The sequence below is a fragment of the Seriola aureovittata genome, chromosome 18 (assembly GCF_021018895.1).
Source record: "Seriola aureovittata isolate HTS-2021-v1 ecotype China chromosome 18, ASM2101889v1, whole genome shotgun sequence".
In the NCBI taxonomy this organism is placed as follows: domain Eukaryota; kingdom Metazoa; phylum Chordata; class Actinopteri; order Carangiformes; family Carangidae; genus Seriola; species Seriola aureovittata.
This window is the reverse complement of record NC_079381.1, coordinates 2,388,164-2,409,194: the sequence shown is the minus strand read 5'-3', so window position 1 is coordinate 2,409,194 and position 21,031 is coordinate 2,388,164. Positions and strand designations below refer to the sequence as shown.

Here is a 21,031-nt window from a genome sequence, read left to right as displayed (position 1 = left end):
TAAAGAAGCAATGGTCTTCCATTGTTAAATAATAGTGGTTATTGTAGAAACAAAATCAGTCCCACTTTACAATCACATTATATTATAAAGGATTTATGAATGATTTATAGCTTGTAAACACTTTAGAAATCATTTATTAGCTGTTATAACACATTAGATAAACAGGGAAACAGTGACCTGCTGCTTGCCAAATAGTGAGCCCACATGTCTCTGTACTGTTCAGCCTCATATCTCATTAGTTACTGAGCTTTCTTTGTTTTCTCCATCATCAGCATTTGTACCTGCTTCTTCATCACATATTTAGTAAATTTTTTAGAAATTAACCACCATCAGCATATCTTTCATTTGGCATATCAAATTATGGAATATCCAATTATCATCAATGTCATATAAATGGTAGTAATTCATTAGTAAGATTGAGTAGTAAGTATTAACATGATCTTGCCAAATAGTGGGCCTGCATCAATGTATGAAAACTGTGTAATAGCTTGTTTATACTTGTTTATTTATGATTTATAAAGTTTTGAAAACCGAATTAATAACCTAATTATAAACCATTTTTAAATCCTTTATAAGGGTAGTCTTATTGTAAAGTGGTACCAAAAAATCTTTTTAAAATAAACATATACATGTGTGTATAATATAGATTGGATTTAATTTACTTAAATTTAAAATATATATATATTTTACTATATTGTACGTCTGAGGTCGATTAACTTTACATATATTAAACAGAAGATGGCGCCAGTGAGCTGTGCTAACAGAGAATATAGCAGAATATGTTTCATTCCTTATTTTCGGATTCTCATTAAATATTCTTTCCACTCCAGTTTATCCAAAGGCCATGTTGTCTCCTCCCAGAAGGTAGGTAGTACTCTCATCAATGCGTTCATGCTGTAATCTCGCATCGTACCGCGAGACTTGCGGCGCACCCGGTTCCGCGAGCCAAATATCTTTCTCCTCTTAACGGTCGGCGAGTAAACGGCACTGGAATACTGAAATAAGCGTCTTCATCCGTGACGTTGTTTAAATCAGGAACCGTGTTAGTTGTGATGTTCGTATAAACGAGCTCCGTGTAAAGTGTTCGGTTCGACGCTGTGAAGGTTTTTTTTTTTTACAGGAGGTGACAGATCACCACGTCTCGTTTCACCGGCGCCGACAGCATTTACTTTATGGTGGGATACTGAGCTAATGTCTCCACGTGCAATTACTACTGAGAGGAACCGGTTTCGTCTCAAGTGAACTCTGCCTGTGTTCGTGGGTAAGAGTCGGGTTTGTAAGCTAACCGCCGTTAACCTGCGGCTGCTCCTTTTGCTTACGGTGCCGGCTGAAATGGAGGGACATGTGACGTTGTCATCAGGGCTGGAGGTTTAACGGTAGCCCGAGCTGCTCTCTGACCGAGCTGACACTGAAGCTAGTAGAGTGTCAGGCTGTTCATGATGCACCAGCAGGGCTCGTTGATGCCCCCCTTGCTCGGTGATGTATTCTGCCAGTGCCGGTCGGGGGTCGACCCGGGCGGCGGAGGCGGGCACGCCGATGACCCCTCATCAGCTTCCCCATCTAAACCGGTCACCCGACAGCCGATGGCCGATGACTGGCACTCTGACTCCGGCCAGTCAGCGCATCCATGTGACATATGTGGAGGACCCGAGCAGGAGCACAGACTGAAAGTACTGTTCCAGGTTCTGGATGTGAACGGTGATGGAGGCATTTGTGTCAACGACTTGACCATTGGGCTGAAGAAGTTGGGGGTACACCGCACTGAACACGAGCTCATGGTAGGTGGACATACCTCATCTCAGATAGTGACGGGTTTTCGTTTTGTGCCATTCTCCCTGTCATGTTCCTGCCCCTGTTTCTGTCTTACTGTTTTGTTTTCATATACAGTTGATTCGAAAATTAAAAATGCCTTTCCCGTTGGAGTATAAGTGCATAATTATATCAAACAACGACAAAGATGAATGCTGGGAGAAAGTAACAAGGAACAGACAACTGAATGTTGTTTAGGGTGAAAAATAGAAAGCAACAGGGAAAACAACACAACAGGGAAATCTGTAAGTGACTTATTTGTTTGGGAAACTAAAAACTACGCAATAATTTGGTTATTTGTAGGCCAGCTGATGAGAAATACGTTTGCTCTGAGTTCTTATTAGGAACAGCCTCAATTCCTCATGTCATAGATCCACCAGATGTTGGAAACTTTGGAGCATTATCCTGCTGGAAGTAGCCATTAGAAAACGGTAAACTGTGGCCTTGAAGGGATGTAGATGGTCAGCAACAATACTCAGAGAGACTGAGACATTCAGACCATGATTGAATGGTATTAAGGGCCCAAAGTGAGACAAGAAAATATTCCCTAAACCACGTCACCACCTGCTTTAATTTTCCTCAAAGATGCAAATTCTTTGAAGTGTAATGTGATTCCCAGTCTGGTTGGTAGATTTGTGGTGAGTCAGATCACAAATGATGTGACACCAGTTCTTAGAATGAATCACATTACATTATTAACTAATGAACCTACATTATGGGGCAGGTTGCTCCTCCCAAAACACTGGTAGGACAGGACTACACCTCATTTCATTCCTATTTTCAGCCAATAAACACAAATGTTTTTTTTAATTATTTTTTTGTTATCATTATTCTTACATTGTCAATACCATTATTGTGAAAAACAAAAAATGTAGTGTGATGTAAATTTTAGGTCATATAGCCCACCACTGTAAAGTGCTTGATGAGTCTATATGTAACCTAAACATCTAAAATAAACTTTAATTTTGCCATCAAAGTTAATTTTTAATTTGATCTAAAAATCACCAAGACACTGCTGTTTGCCCAGTTAAAGCTTAAAATAGACATCAATTAGAACAATACTGAAGTGAAGTGATATCTCTCCTAATATCTGATCTCAGAACAGCGTTCTGTCCCATAATGGGCCTGATGCCTGTTTCATTCATCATGTAATTTACTGTCCTCTTGTGGCAGCAGCAGGGTATTGTCTCTGGAAGCTAGCTTGACTAACAGCAGTTGTACCTATAGTCTCTGTCATTTTCGTGGGTGTGACTGTGTCCTGTTGACAAAGGCTGGAGCTTGTTGAGCAGAGAAGGGTCTGGACTCAGCTTCCACTGTTCTGAGATCAGCTTTGATATTGTAGCATTTAACGCACGTGCAGACGTGCGTGGAAACTAAACTTGCGCATTAGAAAATGACTTCACTAGTCTTTTCTTCCTGAGCGTTAAGAGGAGCAGGAGCAAATAGATGAGCTAATTACACTGTGATTGTGTAGTTGGTTGTTCAGCTCTGCTTGCCTGTCTGTCACCACATGCCCCATAATATACAGAGCATGTCTCTCAACATCACCAAATTAGGAATTGCAGTAGAAATAAAGTAGCCACTGTTGTCATGTAATTAGTGGACAAATCTGGACACACGGGCCTTGATGGGGACATTAGAGTTTATATTTTCAAGGGGAGTCCTGCTGACATGCAGTGGGTGATGTATGATGAATAAAAACAATCTCTGGTCAGTCTCTGGCTTAAATGAACATATTTATTCTGGGGCCCAGGAAACAGACTTCACACAAGAAACATCATAGAATTTTTCTGAGCAATTCCTTCCTCCAAGGTCATAGTTAGTGTCTTCTCTGAAGAAGCAATCCCTGTAATAACAGTTTACTATAAGTAAATCTCAGACACTGAGACTCTACGACCTCCACTGGACTGTCTGCATATCGAGTTTGTATTTTTTGTATGCTTTTTTAAATCTGTCATCCAATAAAAGTCGCTATGCACAGAAAAGATGACTTTGTGGTCCCCTCGCTTCCTGAAAGTAGAAAAAGAAAATACTGGGATCCTCCAGTCCTGAGACAGTGTCAAGAGCAGATGATAAACTACCTGTGGAATTGTCTCCAGGAATGTTCTATTCAGGAAGTCTCAGACTCAGGCCACAGCCTCAAAACTCTGCATCATACATACAAGCTCATGGTCAATGTGCTGGGATGTGTCTGTCAGAGCTGATAGTATATGTGTTTCGAGGCTGGGCAACCAACTCAACCAACTGTCTAAAGGCTTTTCACAGATGCAAAAAAACTTAAAGACGGATGAAAGTTTCAGAGTCAGTGTGTAAATGTGGTTGACACAACATGTGGTCATGGCATCCAACAGTTTCAGATGAAAACTACGGCTTTAACAGTAGTGTAGTAAAGTGGGACACTTGTGTCACATAGTGTGCATGAGCGGTGAATTCATATGAGATAAGGAGCCTTTCTCCGTGAAGACGACTGCATACCCTCCTCACTGATAATCTGCTGCTGACTCACTCAACCACCATGGCTCCACATATACTCCACTGTTCTCCAGTAGCAGCTGCTCACTGCAGACCACTGGAGCTGGACAAACAGCAGGAGTGCATCTGAAGAAAAGTCATCACTGTAGACACTACAATGTTTAACACACACAAGGTCTCCTAGAAAAATACAGCTTTACAGTATCCCAGACAATGCAATGGACATTTTGAGTCAGTTCACCAACATTATTACTTCCAAATAATTAAGCTAATGAAACCGGGAAATAGTTTACGACCTGCCTGAACACTTGGTTTACACCGATCAGCCACAACAGGAAACTGATTCTAAATATCAAATCATAAAACAGGCCACGGATATTAATAGTAGTTTTAATGTTGCATCTGATCGGTGTATAATGTCTATTTCATTAATGAAAATTGTGACAAAATATATTCATCACCAACCTTTGTTCCCCCGTGATGAAGGCGACATGAAAGGTTGATGTCTGGACCCAGGTCACATATAAAGCAGTTGAGAGAAAAAGTGAGTGTAGCAGATTATTGCCAGGAGAAAAGCTCTGCTGCCTCTGATTGAGTGTGTTGTCTTTCCTCTTCTCTGGATTCTCAGGGTTTGTGTCATTAAAAGTAAAGTTAAGCTCGTAGCACTGAATGAGTAATAATGGAGGAGTTGGATTTAGTAATGTTGCATCATTCCAGATTTCATTGTTTTATCCTCTTTAGTCTTTGGATGTATTGATAACATCAGACTAGACACCCTGTCTGCAAAGCTGCATTCTCACTCATACAACCTGTCATTTTATTTTCGTTTTTATTTTCTTTAAGCCTAAAATCAGTTGAAAGAAATCTCACTTTAAAGGAGCTATTTGTAAGTTTCATTATTGCTACATAGCTAACGTTAGCATTAGCAGCTGTTTACTTACCAGTCTAGAAGAAACATTGTGAGTCTAGCATCAAACTTCATTCCTTGACTCACCAACATCTGTCTCCAGAGGTGGAAACAAACACTTTTCTTCTACTGAAGTTAGCATGCTAACCAGCTAGTCTCAGCCCGGTTCGTCACTTTGCAACAGCAACTCACTGTAGCCTCCAGTCTGTCCTGAAGACGTAGCTGCTCAGAGGACGTATTATAACCTCTTGCTTGATAAAGACAACGATGGCTGAAGCTCTCGTCCAGGGACAATCACCACCACCTGATCCTGACGAGAAACCACGTTCAGCAGCAGAGAAATATTACAAACAGCCGCTTTAAGATTTTTGTTGAAGTTTGACTTAAATGCTTGTTCTTGGTCTTTACTAAAATTCACATTTTTCTCATCTAATGTTCTGATGAAAAAAAACTTAAAATGAAATGAAAATAAAAATTTACTAAACAATTAAAAAAACTGACAAAATATGACTAAAGCAATGTGACATTTCATCTCATGACTATGATTAAGCTGGTAATGTGTAAACCCACATCAACAGTGATTGTATGCAGCACATCGTTTATCCACAGCCTGATACATCTTATTCCAGTGTGTCATAGAGCGCCACTGTTGTCCAGAAACTGTTGACACACATCAGTGAGTTACTGTTGCACTGGGTGACATCAAACACACACACACATAGACTCAATCCAACACACACACACCATCCCGCTGCCCCAAATACTCCCTAGAACAGTGGCTCCTGAAGTGGGCTCTGCAGTGCTCTGGAGGAGTAGGGTTATCATTGCTATTTTTAATGATGTGACATTTACATTAAGTGTATTTTATTTCCTCCCATTTGAGTAGTGTTTGATTAAAATCTAGAGTTATTGAATAAGTGTTTCTCCAGTATGGGAACAAGTACTTTGGGAGTTTAAAGCCACAGAGTAGAGATGGACTAACATGTTATGGGTTTTGTTTTTTTCATGGGATTTGTTGACAATATGAAATACACAGAATAAAACAGCCTTGTCCTTTAAAGAGTCTGTTTCTTTGCTAAAATGTGAAAACCCCTCATGCAGGAGGGACTTCTGGGAGTAGGGACTTCTTGGAAATGCTGTAATTAGTAGAGTTCCTGTTTGTGTCAGTAATGATTTACACTGGGATCAATGTCCTCTGCGAGCAGAGCAGTCAGTAAAACCAGCAGCTGGAAGTGGTGAGGATTTTATAAAGAGGTGAACCTACTTTGCTGCATCACTCTGTTGTTTTCCCAGCTGGAGGAAGCCAGTACGTGTGGAGAATTAAGATGCGGCGGAGCCCGATGGTTGGAGGGATGGGGTTGCCTGCTGGATGCTTTGAATGACTCAGATGGAGTGCATGAGGACAGTGAGTGAGGGAGGGAAGAGGGAGGGGGAGGAAGCATCAGCAGATTTTCTCCTGTGAGGGAGGAGTGACTGAGGGAAACCCTGCGCTTCACCCTCACCCCTCCTTCTACTGACAATTGAAGGCATAAATTAACTTCCATGCTGCTATCCCGTCCTCCATTGGCTGAGGGGCTTGTTCCGTGGCTCCACAGTCGGACCTGCCAGTAAGGGCTTCACTGATTGGCCAGGTTTGGCTGCAGTGAGGATGCAGGTTTCTAGAGGTTCTCTTTGCTGCATTTCTCTGGCTGCTGATACTGAGGCCGGTTTAGTAGCAGGTCCTGGTTGTCTGCTGCTGCTGTCATCATTTAATCAGTCTCCAGATGAGATATTTACAGAGTGAAGTTCTAGTTTGCTGAATGGAAAACTAATCATGCCTCAGAAGTTACATGGAAAGAGTTAGGAGAATTTTTTTTTTTTATTATTCTGCTGTGTCGGATTTCTGAGGTGCTGAGCGTGGCTCTGTCTTCTGAGTGGTTTAAAGAGAAAAAGCTCAGTAAGAAGGTGAGAAAGTGAGATGCTGAGCTGCAGCAGTGAGGTGGAAGAAAGTGGAGGAGTCCTCTCTCTAGTCTCACGTCCTCGACTGACCTTTCCACACGTCTGCTGGCGCCGCTTCAACTCTTCGCCTTCGTCCGACAGACACAGTTGAGTGTCGTTGTTGTGTTTGAGTAGAAGCCAGCCACCCAGACGCAGTGAGCCCTGATTTAAGGATGCTGGAGAAAATGTTGCGTTTTCTGAGCCAGAGCCTTTTTGGCAGCGCACATTGTGAGCCTGCTGAATCCGAGCAGCCGGGGGAGAAAGAAAGTGGAGCTACTGAAGCGCAAACTGCTCTCCAGGGAAAGACTGCACACTCCTCTGACAGTAAAGACATCAGCAGGAGTAGTGTTACTCCAAAGAAGACCACAGTATTAATCATGGTGGCACCACCTACTGATCTCCAACAGGTAGGGTAAAGATGTGGCTGTGTTCTCTCACAGTAATGACCTTGGAAACTTCATTCATGGTTCTTTTATTAGGTTTTTCCAAAGCTGTCAATGACGTCTCACCTACAGGATAATTAATGTTAGAGATCTACTGCCCAACTTTCTAATGAGCTCTATGTATTAATCTTTCTACGGCTCAGTACCAGCAACTACCAACAGATCGAACAACCTGCTTAATCTTCATATTCATTTACTGATACGTTCTTTGAACAACTTAAACAAATCATTCATGTTCATTTTTAAGGATTGAAGTGTTCATGAATTTCATGTCAGGTTCTACTCTGCATGTGAGAGAAATGGTGGTGATGTCTGTGGCCTGTTGATCCATCACTTGGGTTCAGAGCGAAATATTGCGACAACCATCCATTGAACTTCCGGTGAAGATCTGTGCAGATATTATGTGTGTATATACTGTGTATATATAAAAACATATATATACACAGAGGATCAGTCTGAATGACTTTGTTGAACCATTGACTTTTTGTCCAGCAGGGTTATACGACTTCGAATCACTATCAAACTTACGATTAATGATCGATCACTTTGGCGCATATTGGTCTTTTTTTGAGCCATGCTGTCTTCATATTCAGCTGTGTGATATTTACCATTGGTCTCTATCCATGAAGCATTCACCACTGTCTGGATGTCGTGACCGATGAGACCCAATCAGGAGGTGAGGCACAAGTCTGGGTCATCGTTGAGTCTAATGACTGAATGTGGGGTAGTATTTATTTGAGGGGGCAGTTCATGAACCCAGCGTTGGTGAAAGTATTAAAACACATGAACAAAATGAAGTCTGTGCGTGGTTTTAAATGCCGACTCTGACCTGCATCAGACCACAGCTTTAAATTGTCCTGTAAATCTGCTGGATGATTTTGTTCTTATAGGTCGTGTTCATGGTTCCCAGATGATGAATCTTAGTTACTGTGATTCTTAAGCGATTCTCTGTCGTCAGGTTGATCCTTTGGTTCTGAATGGAATGTCTTCAGGGAAATTTGATGGATTGATGTGAGAACTTGGTACCAACATTCTTCGTCTCTCAGAATAAATAGTTATAACACAGGTGAATCAGTGTTCAGTGTAGTGTCTCAGAGTCAGCCTTTGAAAGGTAAAGGTCACTGCAGCAAACACTCAGAGACGTGACATGATTGCCTTTGCCCAAACCTCCACTTATGGTTGAGACTGACATGGTTTATTTTTAGCTGTTGCAGCTGTTTTGTTTCTGTGATAGGAGTTAGTCAGCCATTTAATTCAGACCTGACAGATCAGGCCGGGAGCTACCACTGTGACTCCACCGTGTGACTCCAGCTCGTGCTGCTTCTCAGTAATAATCATGTTGAAGGTTGGTTTCCACGCAGTGTGTGCTCAGGCAGCTTCAGTCAAAACATCAGCTGTGCACAACTGACCGACCATATTTGTTTAAATGGTTTATTGAATAAGTTCACTGCATCACATCTGTGGGTGTCAGAGAAGCTCAGCAGTGTCTGCTGTGTCCAGTACAGCAGTGCTCCACCCTGTGGTCATTACTGGTCGTTGCATTCTGAGATTGTCTAAAGGGAAAAAATAAACTTTCAACTGAAACTTTATATGGCTGTTTTTCAGTGAAATGGTTGATTGTATAAACACACCAGACAGTGGCCTGTGACCTGGCCTTCCTGCTGTCAGTGCAGCGGTGCACATGGTTGATTTTCTTTTTTTCTTTTTTTCCTGTTTGGACAGTTTTGCCCCCCCCCCCCCCTCCCCCTCCCCTCGTTATCAGAGCAGATCATTTGCCAAAGTATTGCTGAGGTGGATTCAGTGTGAGACAAACATATAGGTTTCCTCTCTGCTCTGCACACCCAGCTGTTCCTCCCTCAGGTAGCTGTTTCCTGCCGGTAAGTGTGTTTTCATGTTCCAGCTCCTGTAGGAATCCTTCCAGCTGGCTTGGCAGGCTGTAGAAAGTGCCATGGTCCGTCTAAGATGACTAATAAGCTGACGGCTGTAAAGTGGTCTGAACTGCAGGCAGAGTCAACAGTGCACAGATGGAGGAGACTGTGCAGGCTGCTGTTTGTCACATCACTTTGTCTATAAAGTCTTTAATAGCAGAGATGGATTAGTTCAGCTAGTTCAAGTGAACATCCTTTACAGATAATGTACTGTATTCCCAGCTACTAAAGCAACATGTTCATGAGCTGCTTCTTGTCTCTGCAGCTGTCCCCGTCCCCATTTCCTCACGTTTGACTCTCAATTAAAGTCCCTCACATGTCCCCCCTCTTCTCCCCTCACAGAAAATAGTGAAAGCAGGGGACAAAGACCTGGACGGACAGTTGGACTTTGAGGAGTTTGTTCATTATCTCCGAGACCACGAGAAGAAACTCCGCCTCGTCTTTAAGAGCCTGGACAAGAAGAATGATGGTAAGGAAATTTCTAAGGAAGTTTCCCAAGACAGAGACTAAGCTGACCTTTTATGTGTAAAATCAGTGGCGTGATAAATGATGAATTTCTGCGGTGTAGGTCGGATCGACTCACAAGAGATAATGCAGTCTCTGCGGGACCTGGGAGTGAACATCTCTGAGGAGCAGGCTGAGAAGATTCTCCGGAGGTGAGAGTGAAGCTGTGATCCACAGTCTCAGAGTCAGTCCCTGTTTGACAGTGTATGTGTGACGTCGCCCTCCTTCTTCATTTTATAATGTGTCACATTCATAGGCATGTGAACTGGAACAGAGGAGTAGATACACCCCACCACCCCCAACACCACCCCCCCAAACAAACTGGAGCAGTTTTTAATGAAGTCACAGGTTGTGGTTACTGTAGCTCCTCTCAGGCAGGCAGCTCTTTATGTTAACATGTTAGCACTTTAACAAACCCACAACACTTACTCTCACTTTTGATAAGACATTCAGGTAAGAGGCGTGTGTTTAGTCAGCTAGACTGACAGGTTAGTCGGCCAATCACAGCTCCCTCAGCTCCATCCAGGGGTCACAGTGTAGGTTTTACTGGCTCATGTTGTTGTGGCTCAGTGTGTCCTCTAACCTCCTGTCTGTCTGTCTGTCTGTCTGTCTGTCTGTCTGTCTGTCTGTCTGTCTGTCTGTCTGTCTTTTCTTCTCTCTGGCTTGTCTCAGAATAAGGAGGGGCCGTATTTGGGCCCCTATCTTGTAGTAAGTAGTAGCTTCTACAGTCTGCTTGCTCAGCCAGTTCTGCACTACTCACCCCTGCATCGTCTAACTCAGTTACCAGCTGCTTTCAAAGGAAACATGCAACAAACATCACATTGTTCAGAATAAAGCAATGATGTGATAACATGTTGATTCGCAGTGCGCTCACAAAGCATCCTGTTACAGCACAGTGCACCTGAACTCATTAAAGGAAGAACAAGCGTCACCATGATTGCATGTGAGCAGCTTGCTCTCTGTCTGAAGCTGTCACATTCCTAACAGTCTGTACCTGCTGTGTTATCTCCATCAGTATGGATAAAAACGGAACAATGACGATTGACTGGAACGAGTGGCGGGATTATCACCTCCTCCACCCAGCGGGCAACATCCCAGAGATCATCCTCTACTGGAAACACTCCACGGTAAACTGTCCGCTCTCTCTCCGACAGTGAAGGTTGTGTAGGCGATCGTCACTGCCACTAGATGTCTCACTACACCACCAGCAACTTAGACCAAAACCAATGCTTCGTCAGCCACACATGCAGTCACCCTCTCTTCATGTGACTTCACGAGAGCCAGCAAAAACCAATCCACCCACAGCCATTGGCCCACGCTAGCATTGCAGTGATATGCTCCACATAAATGCTGACAGTTAGCCAGCTAGCGACATTTGCCGAACAACTTCATAATATGGCTACACAGCGAGTTAACTAATGTCATCATTCCTACTGTAGCTGGTCACAAATAAAAACAGACATGTAACCTGATGAAGCATCACGTTACTGACACGTGGAGCAGAAGAAAAACCAGTTCTGAGTCCAGCTGGAGCCTTTAGCAGCTCGTAGCGTTCTCCTCTCAGTAAGGCAGAGCAGTATAGGGTCCACGGCCGGACTGGGAAAGAAGCGCAGCCTTGGACTGACCCACTGGGACCAGCTGCAGCAATGACTCTGACAGAGCCGGTAATGACCGGTGATAGAGTTCATCTTAGAAAAGAGCAGATTCAAGCTTTTGTTTCAACCAGCTGACACATAACTGCACACAGTGTGACTGGCAGTACAGCCAGCTAAACAGAATGATTAGCTCTGCTCTCACAACAGTAAGTTGGTCTGTATTGACATCTTCACTGTGGTGAGTGTCCTCACAGCCGTCTGAAGGCAGCGGGTTTCTCTTCCATCTGCAGTCTAAATCTAAATTTAGCACCCAGCACCAGACTGTTACAAACTCACCACAGAAACCTCAGTGTTTACAGGCAGTGTAACTGAAAACAGTTCACACAAGCTCATGAAATATTGTAGGGAAATGAAAACTTTCTCCACTAATAATCCCCCAGTGTCTCCAACTAAAACATCAGGACTCGTATTCACAAAACATCTTCAGGCTAAAAGAAGCTCCTAACTTGCTGATTTAGGAGAAACTCCTAAAAATAACGGGCGTGTCGGCCGTAACTTTAGGACTCTGTATTTTTCTGACTAAGAGTAATTCACAAAGCTACTTAGCCCTAAAAGTAGCTCCTAAGTCTGGGAGAAGTTAGAAGCAGTGGAGAGGACTCCTAACTCACTACGACCAAATCACTAAGAATCTTAAAGGGCTGCTGTCATTCCACCTCACAGTGTTCTGAAGGTGAAGGTGCAGAAACGTCTCCTGCCAACTGAAACAAGCCGATCAGTGCAGAAATGAAGTGTTTGGCAACACTGCACTAGAAAATGCAGCTTTGCAATGCTTCTTCCAGGTCGAGACAAACCTCATCACACAGATGCATTTTGGAGAATGCACTACTTTTGTAAACAGCTCCTAATCCATTATTATTTCATTTGTACTCGTTTATTTTTCAGTGTTTTTTTTTTGTTATTACTGCGGGATGTTGCACGTGCGTTTTCAGTCTTTCATCAACCGATCGCTGTGGTTCCTGCAAGCGTTGCTCGTCCATGAGAATTGACGTCAGCCATAGCAACAGAGTCGTTCTCTTCCGTAAACTAAATGAGCACGGCACACCCCCGGTGCACAGGGACGTGTTTGACTGCGCACCGACAGTTCTTCTACTGTGTGCTGAGGATGACGGCGTCACCAGACTGTTTTTCCTCCACAGATCTTTGACGTCGGGGAGAGTTTGATGGTGCCTGACGAGTTCACGGCAGAGGAGAAGCAAACAGGAATGTGGTGGCGACACCTAGTGGCCGGAGGAGGAGCTGGGGCCGTGTCTCGGACCTGTACAGCACCACTGGACAGGCTCAAAGTTCTCATGCAGGTAACGCACTACACACAGCTCGTGGATGAGGCGCGTCTTCACTATATAACAGAACAGAGGGAGGTGAAGGACTGATCCCTGTGTGAAGACGTGCTGACTGTTTGTCCTGCACAGGTTCACGCCTCCAAGAGCAACAGCATGCATATCGCTGGCGGCTTTTCCCAGATGATCCGAGAAGGCGGTGTGAGGTCACTGTGGCGAGGCAACGGCATCAATGTCATCAAGATCGCCCCTGAGTCTGCTATTAAGTTCATGGCCTACGAGCAGGTATGACCTCACACAGCTCTGCTTCAGATGAGTCGTTTACTTGTGTCTCGTTTTGTGTTGTTGCTGAACAAACATTAATTTCCTGTCTGTCAGATTAAACGACTGATAGGAAGTAACCAGGAGACACTGGGCATCGCAGAGCGGCTGGTGGCCGGCTCCCTGGCTGGAGTCATTGCTCAGAGCAGCATCTACCCCATGGAGGTGAGAGACCTGTGAAGACATACCATGAGACTAGACCTGCATTAAACACATACCCTGCGTGATCATAAGGATTGTGTGTATCTGTAAATGCTGTGTAGAAACTCATGAGTCATGATGTTTGTGTGCAGAAATACATTGTCTTGTGACTGACTGCCCATTTTAACTTTTAGCCTTGAACCCATGACGTGAAACTGTACTGTGACCTCTTATCTGGAGGGAAACAGACCTTCACGCAGACTCACAGACCGTCAGTTATGCACAAAGTGTGAGCAAGTTATTTATGTAAATGAGGTTCATAACACCAACTTATGTTCTTATGAAAGATAATGCACGGCACACCTATGATACTCTGTACAAGTATGAAAGTTTTTTTTTTTTTTTTCGAGTCTTGGACTGAAGTGGAGATTCCTTCCCTCTGTGAGAAGGCCTGACATCACTTCCTGTCTCCTCAGGTCCTGAAGACACGGTTAGCCCTGAGGAAGACGGGTCAGTACTCAGGCATCTTGGACTGTGCCAAACATATCTTCCAGAGGGAGGGTGTGGCCGCTTTTTACAAGGGCTACGTCCCCAACATGCTGGGCATCATCCCCTACGCTGGCATCGACCTGGCTGTCTATGAGGTATGTGTGTGTGCGTGTGTGTGTGTGTGTGTGTGTGTCTTTTTTATTTCCTTTATTGTTTATTATTCTGCAGCTCAGTCTCCTTCCTTCGCTCTCCTCTGTCAGACTCTGAAGAACTCGTGGCTGCAGCGCTACGCCACAGACAGCGCTGACCCCGGAGTGTTTGTTCTTCTGGCCTGTGGCACCACCTCCAGCACATGTGGTCAGCTCTCCAGCTACCCACTCGCCCTGGTCAGGACTCGAATGCAGGCACAAGGTCAGTCGCTGCCCAACTCCGCTGCTCTGTACGGCTTATTATTGAGCGTCAGGAACAGCCCACCTGACAGATCACCTGTTAGTCCGTTTGTGAGATGGTTCGATTGAGATGTTTTTATTGCAGCTCCACACACACAGCTGTGGCCAGAGGTGTTCTGTTGTCTATCCAACCGTTCCATTCTCATGGATGTGATGTCTTAGGAACACTTTGAGGAAATTTCTTCACATCTGCCACAAACATTCATTTGGACTCGGAGACGAACTAATTAGAATTTGCTCATCAGTCAAAGGTCAAGGTCACTGTGACCTCACAAAACAAAAATGTTTTTGACCATAACTCAAGAAATCATAGACTAATTACGACACAATTGACAGGATAAAATGATGAAGTGATGACATACTGTGACATCATAATGTGTAAAAACACTTCTGGTCATTATTCAACACTGTAACTCAGGAAGGAGAGACTGACCATATTTCCTGATACTTGACTGGTTGGTGGTTTTTCTGAATGTCTCTTACTCCTCTTTGTGAGGCTGCAACTGTAAAAACTCTTGTTTCAACCTCATGAAACAGGTGGAAACCTGTGAAGGTGTGTGTTCATTACATTTGCTGTCAGACAGCGAGCGCTCACTGCTCTGTTTGTCTGCAGCAGGGTGTCACCATGGCGACCGGCTGCACCATATTCATCCTCTAAACTCTTCGTGTGGCACAGTGGATCGTAGCTTCTAACAGAGAGACTTGTGAACAATTTGACAGCATTAATATTTTCTGCAGGGTGTGTGATGGTCCTGGACTTGTTCAGGTTCTGGTCCACAGTGTGTTTGATGAGCATGTCCTCTCTCCGTCTCCCTCAGCCACCCAGGAAGGAGGCCCTCAGATGAGCATGACGGGCCTGTTCAGACATATCGTCAGGACCGAGGGGGCCACGGGACTCTACAGAGGCCTGGCCCCTAACTTCATGAAGGTCATTCCATCAGTCAGCATTAGCTACGTGGTCTATGAGTACCTGAAGATCACCCTGGGGGTCCAGTCCAAGTGAGGAGGGAGGAAGACAGAAGAAATCCAGAGGCTACAGGCTTCTTCGCTTTTCTTCTGGATCTAAGAAACAAGCAGCTGAAATTCTCCACATTTAAAACATTCAATTCAAAGTCCAGAGTTTAAAGGACAAAAGTGAGATGATGTAAATGAAGAGGAATGAGAACTGACGAGGACGATGAAGACTTAGTGGAAGGAGGAAATCTTAACTGAAGCAATTACTATGGTTTGCTGTTTTTTTAATCATTCCTTTAGCAATTCAGAAGTCCAGCACCTATGGTTGCCACGGTAACTAGGTGTTCAGGCTCGCATGATTACATGACTTCCCACAATCATTTTTCTTTTTTTTTTCTTTTTACAGACATAAAATCATTTGATTAATTTCGACGTATCAGTGGTAGCTCCTACATTCACCAAATAAAATACTGATACTAGTTATTAGTACTGAGTGGGAGGCTCCCATTATAACCTGAAAGGGTCACTTCACAGAGTAGTGGAGTCTGATCATGTGACGACAAGACGATGGCGGAGGATTCAGTGTCGAAGCCAAAAGCAAAAGCATCTACCTGGGAATCTTTTGGATTTAAATCCAGTGTCAGAAGGGAACCTGGACATGAATGAGCCCGGCACACTGTGTCTGGAGGAAGCAGCAGCTGGTAACACTTCTGATCTACAGATGCTGAGCCGACACGTGTTCGGTGTAATCTGTAACACCGGTGTCGTCACCGGTTTATCACCCAGTGGGAAAATTTGCACAGCCTATCAGCACCTTTTGACTTTGTTTAGGAAAACACAAGTTTACATTGAATTCATTGAACGTTTACTGGTTTACTGGTGGACCAGTAAACACCTTGTACCAGTTTGGGCACTGACACTGACAGTGGTGTGGCAGGTCGCAGTCTTGAAGGGCTTTAGGTTTATCATAAAGCATTCCCCATGTCTCTCATCACTGACTGTGACACTGAGCAGAGGTGGATCTAACATCTGCAGGTGTGTAAATTCCCTGTGTGTGTTTAATGTGCTCCGTCATGTTCGATCTGTCCCTCAGCTTTCTTCTGTGCTACCCTGCAGCAGCCCTGTTCTGCTGCAGGGTTCTAACAGCTGAAGACAGACTTCAGTGCGGACTGAGAAACTCTGTAGTGCCATCAGGACCGTGCATTAAGAAACATTAGCTTTCAGTGCCTGGGCCTCATATACGGTCTGATAGATGAGGTCATGCATATAAAACAAAACCACAACTAAACTGTCACAGATACTTGATTCTTAAACATGTGGTGAAACTAGCAAAAATGTTTTTTCCGATTTTTACAGTTTTATTTCCTTGATCTGTTTTCAAACTTCTTTGGCAGCCATGTTTGCGCTCGGAGGGTGAACCTCTCCATCACTCCATCACTCTCCTCAGGCCTACATGTGAATTGTGTCATGATATCGTCTAAACACATTAATGCTTCCAAAGGGATGAATCTTCAGTTGAGTCACCCTCTTCCTCCAGTGCCGCCTTCGCACTACCCACAGCCTGCCTGTGGTAATGATCCTGGAGTATCACTGTTGTCTTGTTGTTTGTTCCGTCCAGTACATCTGTGCTGGGCGGCGTTGTGAGCGTTGCAGTTTGTGAAGAAGGTACTGATCCAGGTTCAGTTGTGCTTTTCCAAAAACTGATAGATTTTAAATACGAAGCTGAAGATTGGGTGGAGGCTGAGCTGTCGGACTGTCAGATGTCGTGCACTTTGCTGGTGCTTGATGTTGATATATAGAGCAGTGTTCCTACACGCTGAGTGTTGCATTGGGCACAGTCACTCAGTTATGGTTGGTGCCATTTAAGCCAGACGCTGAACAGCACCCTCTGTGGCCACAAGAGACAATTACAGAATAATAACATTGAGTTTCCTCTGGAGTCGGTTACATCAGCAGCTTTACAGAGCAGGAACCAGCACGTCTCCTGGTGACCTTCAGTCTGTTTACTTCTTGTGGTAAACTGCTGAAATGTTAAAATGTAGTGTAACATTAGCACATTAATACAGAGGCTATAATGTCAGTGAAGTGACACAGTCACACAGTGTATCCATCTAAAGCCTTCTAACATTTACCAGACCAGGTACAGCTGCAGCAGCAAATCCCCTCAGTGTGTTTTGTTTGTTATTAATTAGAATGTATGTGGTCGGGCTTTAATGTCATCTGCTGGTTTGGTTTAGGTTTTGACTCTGTTGTTTAGCATTTAGCTGCACACTGAGTGAAAGCAACAACAGAGGAAATACTGACTGAAGGTGTGTGGCTACCTTCCACTTCAGGGCCGATTATAATAGTGAGAGAGGATTAGAAAGGAGAAGGAAAACTCTACACTCCCTACCAAACACAAGACTGAGTCCTTTCCATAATTAGACATTTTTCATGAAGCATCAGTGTGTTCACCTGTGAAGAAGGGCTCCTGCTCCATTTTTACTGGAGATGCAGCTGAAGCAGGCAGAAGCCGTAATCACAACATCTTCTGGTTTTGAAAAATGAGAAATGAAACTTCCGTCAGGAAGGCCAGTTGATCCTGGTTTTACAAAAACAGGTGATTAAACTTGAATTTTTCTTCTTTTTTTCTTTGCATTTGATAACATTAGTCTGAGGGCTGTCAGATAGAAAATATCTGAGCCCAAAAACTGGGCATTTTCCCAGTGTCAATTAGAACAAGAAAAATAATATAATAAACAATGATATGTAATTGACAAAATTATTAATTTTGAAAACTCGTATGTGTTTTCACTCACCACAGAGTTACTCTCATCAAACATCACAATGATCTTATTTTGCTTTGGCAGCATCTTTTCAGTGCTGACAGTATAATACTGTGACAGTTCAGAGGTTAACGTCTCTCTAAACTGTACACAAGCTTTAGCATTCACCTCCATTCCTCCTTAACTCCTGTACAATATATCAGTTATGTTTTTTAATCAGTTTCTTTTTATTAAATCAATGTGAAGCATCGAGAGAAAACATGTATTTGTGTTGTCTACAAGGGAAACTGTCTGACAAGGATTTATATTGTATATTTCTGTTAGTTTGTTTAAGTCTGATCTTTAAGGAATATTTCATCACCATGTTGTCTTGTACGATGTAAATCAACACTCCTTTAAGTCACATGGTAAGACAGCCAATCAGAGGAAGCGCTTCCAGCCTGACTGATGTCTGTGTCACAGATTCCCATCAGTGCCTTGTGTGCCAAGCCTCTCTGATGTAAATGCACCTGAACACTATAAGAGCTGGGGTCTGTGGGACACTGAATGCACTTTAAGGTACTCTGCTTTAATTCCTGTTTTTGTTTTATTTATTACTGTATTTATTTATTTATTCTGTCACAAAGGATTAAGGACTGAATGTGTGATCTATCGATTGTACTGAATCATTTCATTTTTATGTGGCTGTTTGATTTTACAGTAACCTGTGGAAAACTGAGGCTTGTTTTTGAGTGATAGATACGGAGGCCCAAAGTGTCCAATATTAAAGGCAGTATGCCATTTTATGCCCCGAGGGGTTTCTCAATCAAAAAAATAACAAATGATGGAGTTTGATGAATTTGTGAAGTCGCAGGGGATCATAGATATGATTTTTATTTGATTATTGATTTTTCAAAATGTCCTTTTTACAAATGGAAGTCTGTTTTTATTTCATCATGGCAGTTTTCCCAATAACACTTTTATGTACTGTGTAGTTTTATTTCCTAATGTTACTTTACATGTGGTGTCCTCTCACCTTTCACATACCCCCATCCTTTCTCCAAAATTTGGCCAGTTAGCACTTGTTAGCTAAAGTCAAATTCGACTGTGTGGCTGCTGCTGTAAATAAAAAGTGCACAGACACATAAACGAATATCTTCTTGTATTTATTCAGGGTAGAAAGGCTGTTAATGCTACCTGTCTAGCTGACTAAGCAGCTAGGTCAGCAATTGATCTTAAATTATTACTCGGCTTCAAAGTGAAGAGCCAGTGTTAGCCGTGTTAGCTAGCTCCTGTTAGCTCGAGCGACCACAAAGACAGTCTTTTCACTCTTCAGAGTTGTGTGTCTATAGCATCAAAACACTGCTGAGTTAACTCTGCTAACATTAGCTGCTCCTGTTAACACTGTGTCTTCACTTTGATGCTGAATAATAAACCAAGCTCCCTAACTGCATCCACCTAGCCAGCCAGCTAGGTAGTTAGCATGTGCAGCCTTATTAAGCTAAATAAATAAAAGGAGATATTAGTTTCTGTGCCTGTGCACTGTGTTGATTATAACAGCCGCCTCTAGCTGGTTGATTCACAATTTCTTTGACATTGTAGTTGCTCAGGCCAACAGGAGCTAACTGGCTAAATCTAGTAGCAGTTGTTTAGCTCACTAGCTTAATAGCGAGAGGACTGTGCTTTGAGGAAAAAGGATATTTTGACCACAGAAGAACTTGTTAAATTTTGTCGCAGATGCAGATCATTTAAAAAGAATTTGGATTTTTTTTTAAGGATGGTGTATGCTGATTGACATGCATTTTGGTGCAGGTTTACAAATTATTGCTTTATTTAAATATTTTACACAATTTATTAATGTGGTCATTTATTTTAGAAGTACTGATTTTGGGTCTCCGTGAAAAGATTCCTCCGATTTCACATCAGTTTGTTGCGATGATAAGACAGGAAGCGTTTCAGCTGCAAACACTGCTCAGGCTTAAGCACAGCTGACTGTAAAGAATAATCACAACCAGTGACAGATATAATCTGAACAGGATCTCTTCATACTGAATGAAATGTATGTTGTGGAAAGCACGGTAATAAAAAGGACGGATGTATTCATTAAAAGGCCAGCTCCCCTGCTCTGCAAAGCAACAGTCTGTGCATGTCTCTGGTAGGACTGCAGTCGCACACGTTGGACTGTGCTTGTGACCTTCAGAATACCATGCTGCTTTCGTCAGCTGCCTTACTCCAGTATCACATCTGCTTTTGAACTCACGCTGTGTCTTAGCAGCAGGTGGAGAAGAGATGATGGGCTTACGTTTGCTCATTTGACTGTTGATCCTCTTTCACAGGTCCATCCCTCTTTCCTCCTCTCGCTTCCTGGCATAAGTGTTAATCTGACCCCTTGCTCTGATATCATATATGCATAAATTAGTGACACAGAATGATGTCACCCTGTGGCTGCGTGTAAATGTTTTCCATATTTTGTACAGTAAAAAGTAACTAATGTCTTAAAAGTAGCCCTTACTGTACGTTGTACTGACCAACCAACCTGTACAGGAACTACCAGACTATACAAACCAGAGGCTACAATGTATATTGGTAAATGATGGCATAGTTTTCAAAATGTATTCAGTATATATTTCTATTTTATTTTAATATGCTAGCTGTAAGTGACAGATGCAAGAATGAGTATGTGAGTGCTTTTACAGTAGCTTGTGTAGATGCATCCATTGAAAGAATGTTATGGTGAAAAGAATATTTATGCTTGTATGAGATCAGCTGTTAAATAAACTAGTTCAGCATTGAACGTGTCCAGTCTTTTATTTTGGGTTCATTTGTTATTCAACTCTGTACCAGAAATCAAACCACATGACAAATGTTTGTTGTTTGTGTCAGTGTAATACAAAGGGAAAATGTGCTCTCGTCTACAACCCTAAAATAAATAAATATGTCCTTTCAGCACTTTGACATTGA

The 21,031-nt window shown here is 43.0% G+C and overlaps 1 protein-coding gene across 3 annotated transcripts; it reads left to right on the top strand.

The window, feature by feature from the left end:
- Positions 1–920: 920 nt before the first annotated feature.
- Positions 921–20,864, top strand: slc25a25b (solute carrier family 25 member 25b). Of its 3 annotated transcripts, none has more exons than XM_056403830.1 (11): positions 921–1,778; positions 9,879–10,005; positions 10,105–10,192; positions 10,713–10,748; positions 11,056–11,167; positions 12,832–12,990; positions 13,105–13,257; positions 13,351–13,458; positions 13,911–14,078; positions 14,184–14,334; positions 15,191–20,864. In XM_056403830.1, exons 1-11 carry the CDS (start codon positions 1,437–1,439, stop codon positions 15,373–15,375), a joined length of 1,629 nt encoding a protein of 542 aa, XP_056259805.1. In that variant the 5' UTR covers positions 921–1,436; the 3' UTR covers positions 15,376–20,864. The 3 variants fall into 3 exon arrangements, with proteins under 3 accessions (XP_056259805.1, XP_056259806.1, XP_056259807.1); XM_056403832.1 differs by lacking the exon at positions 921–1,778 and adding an exon at positions 6,128–7,572; XM_056403831.1 differs by lacking the exon at positions 10,713–10,748.
- The last annotated feature ends 167 nt before the right edge of the window (positions 20,865–21,031 follow it).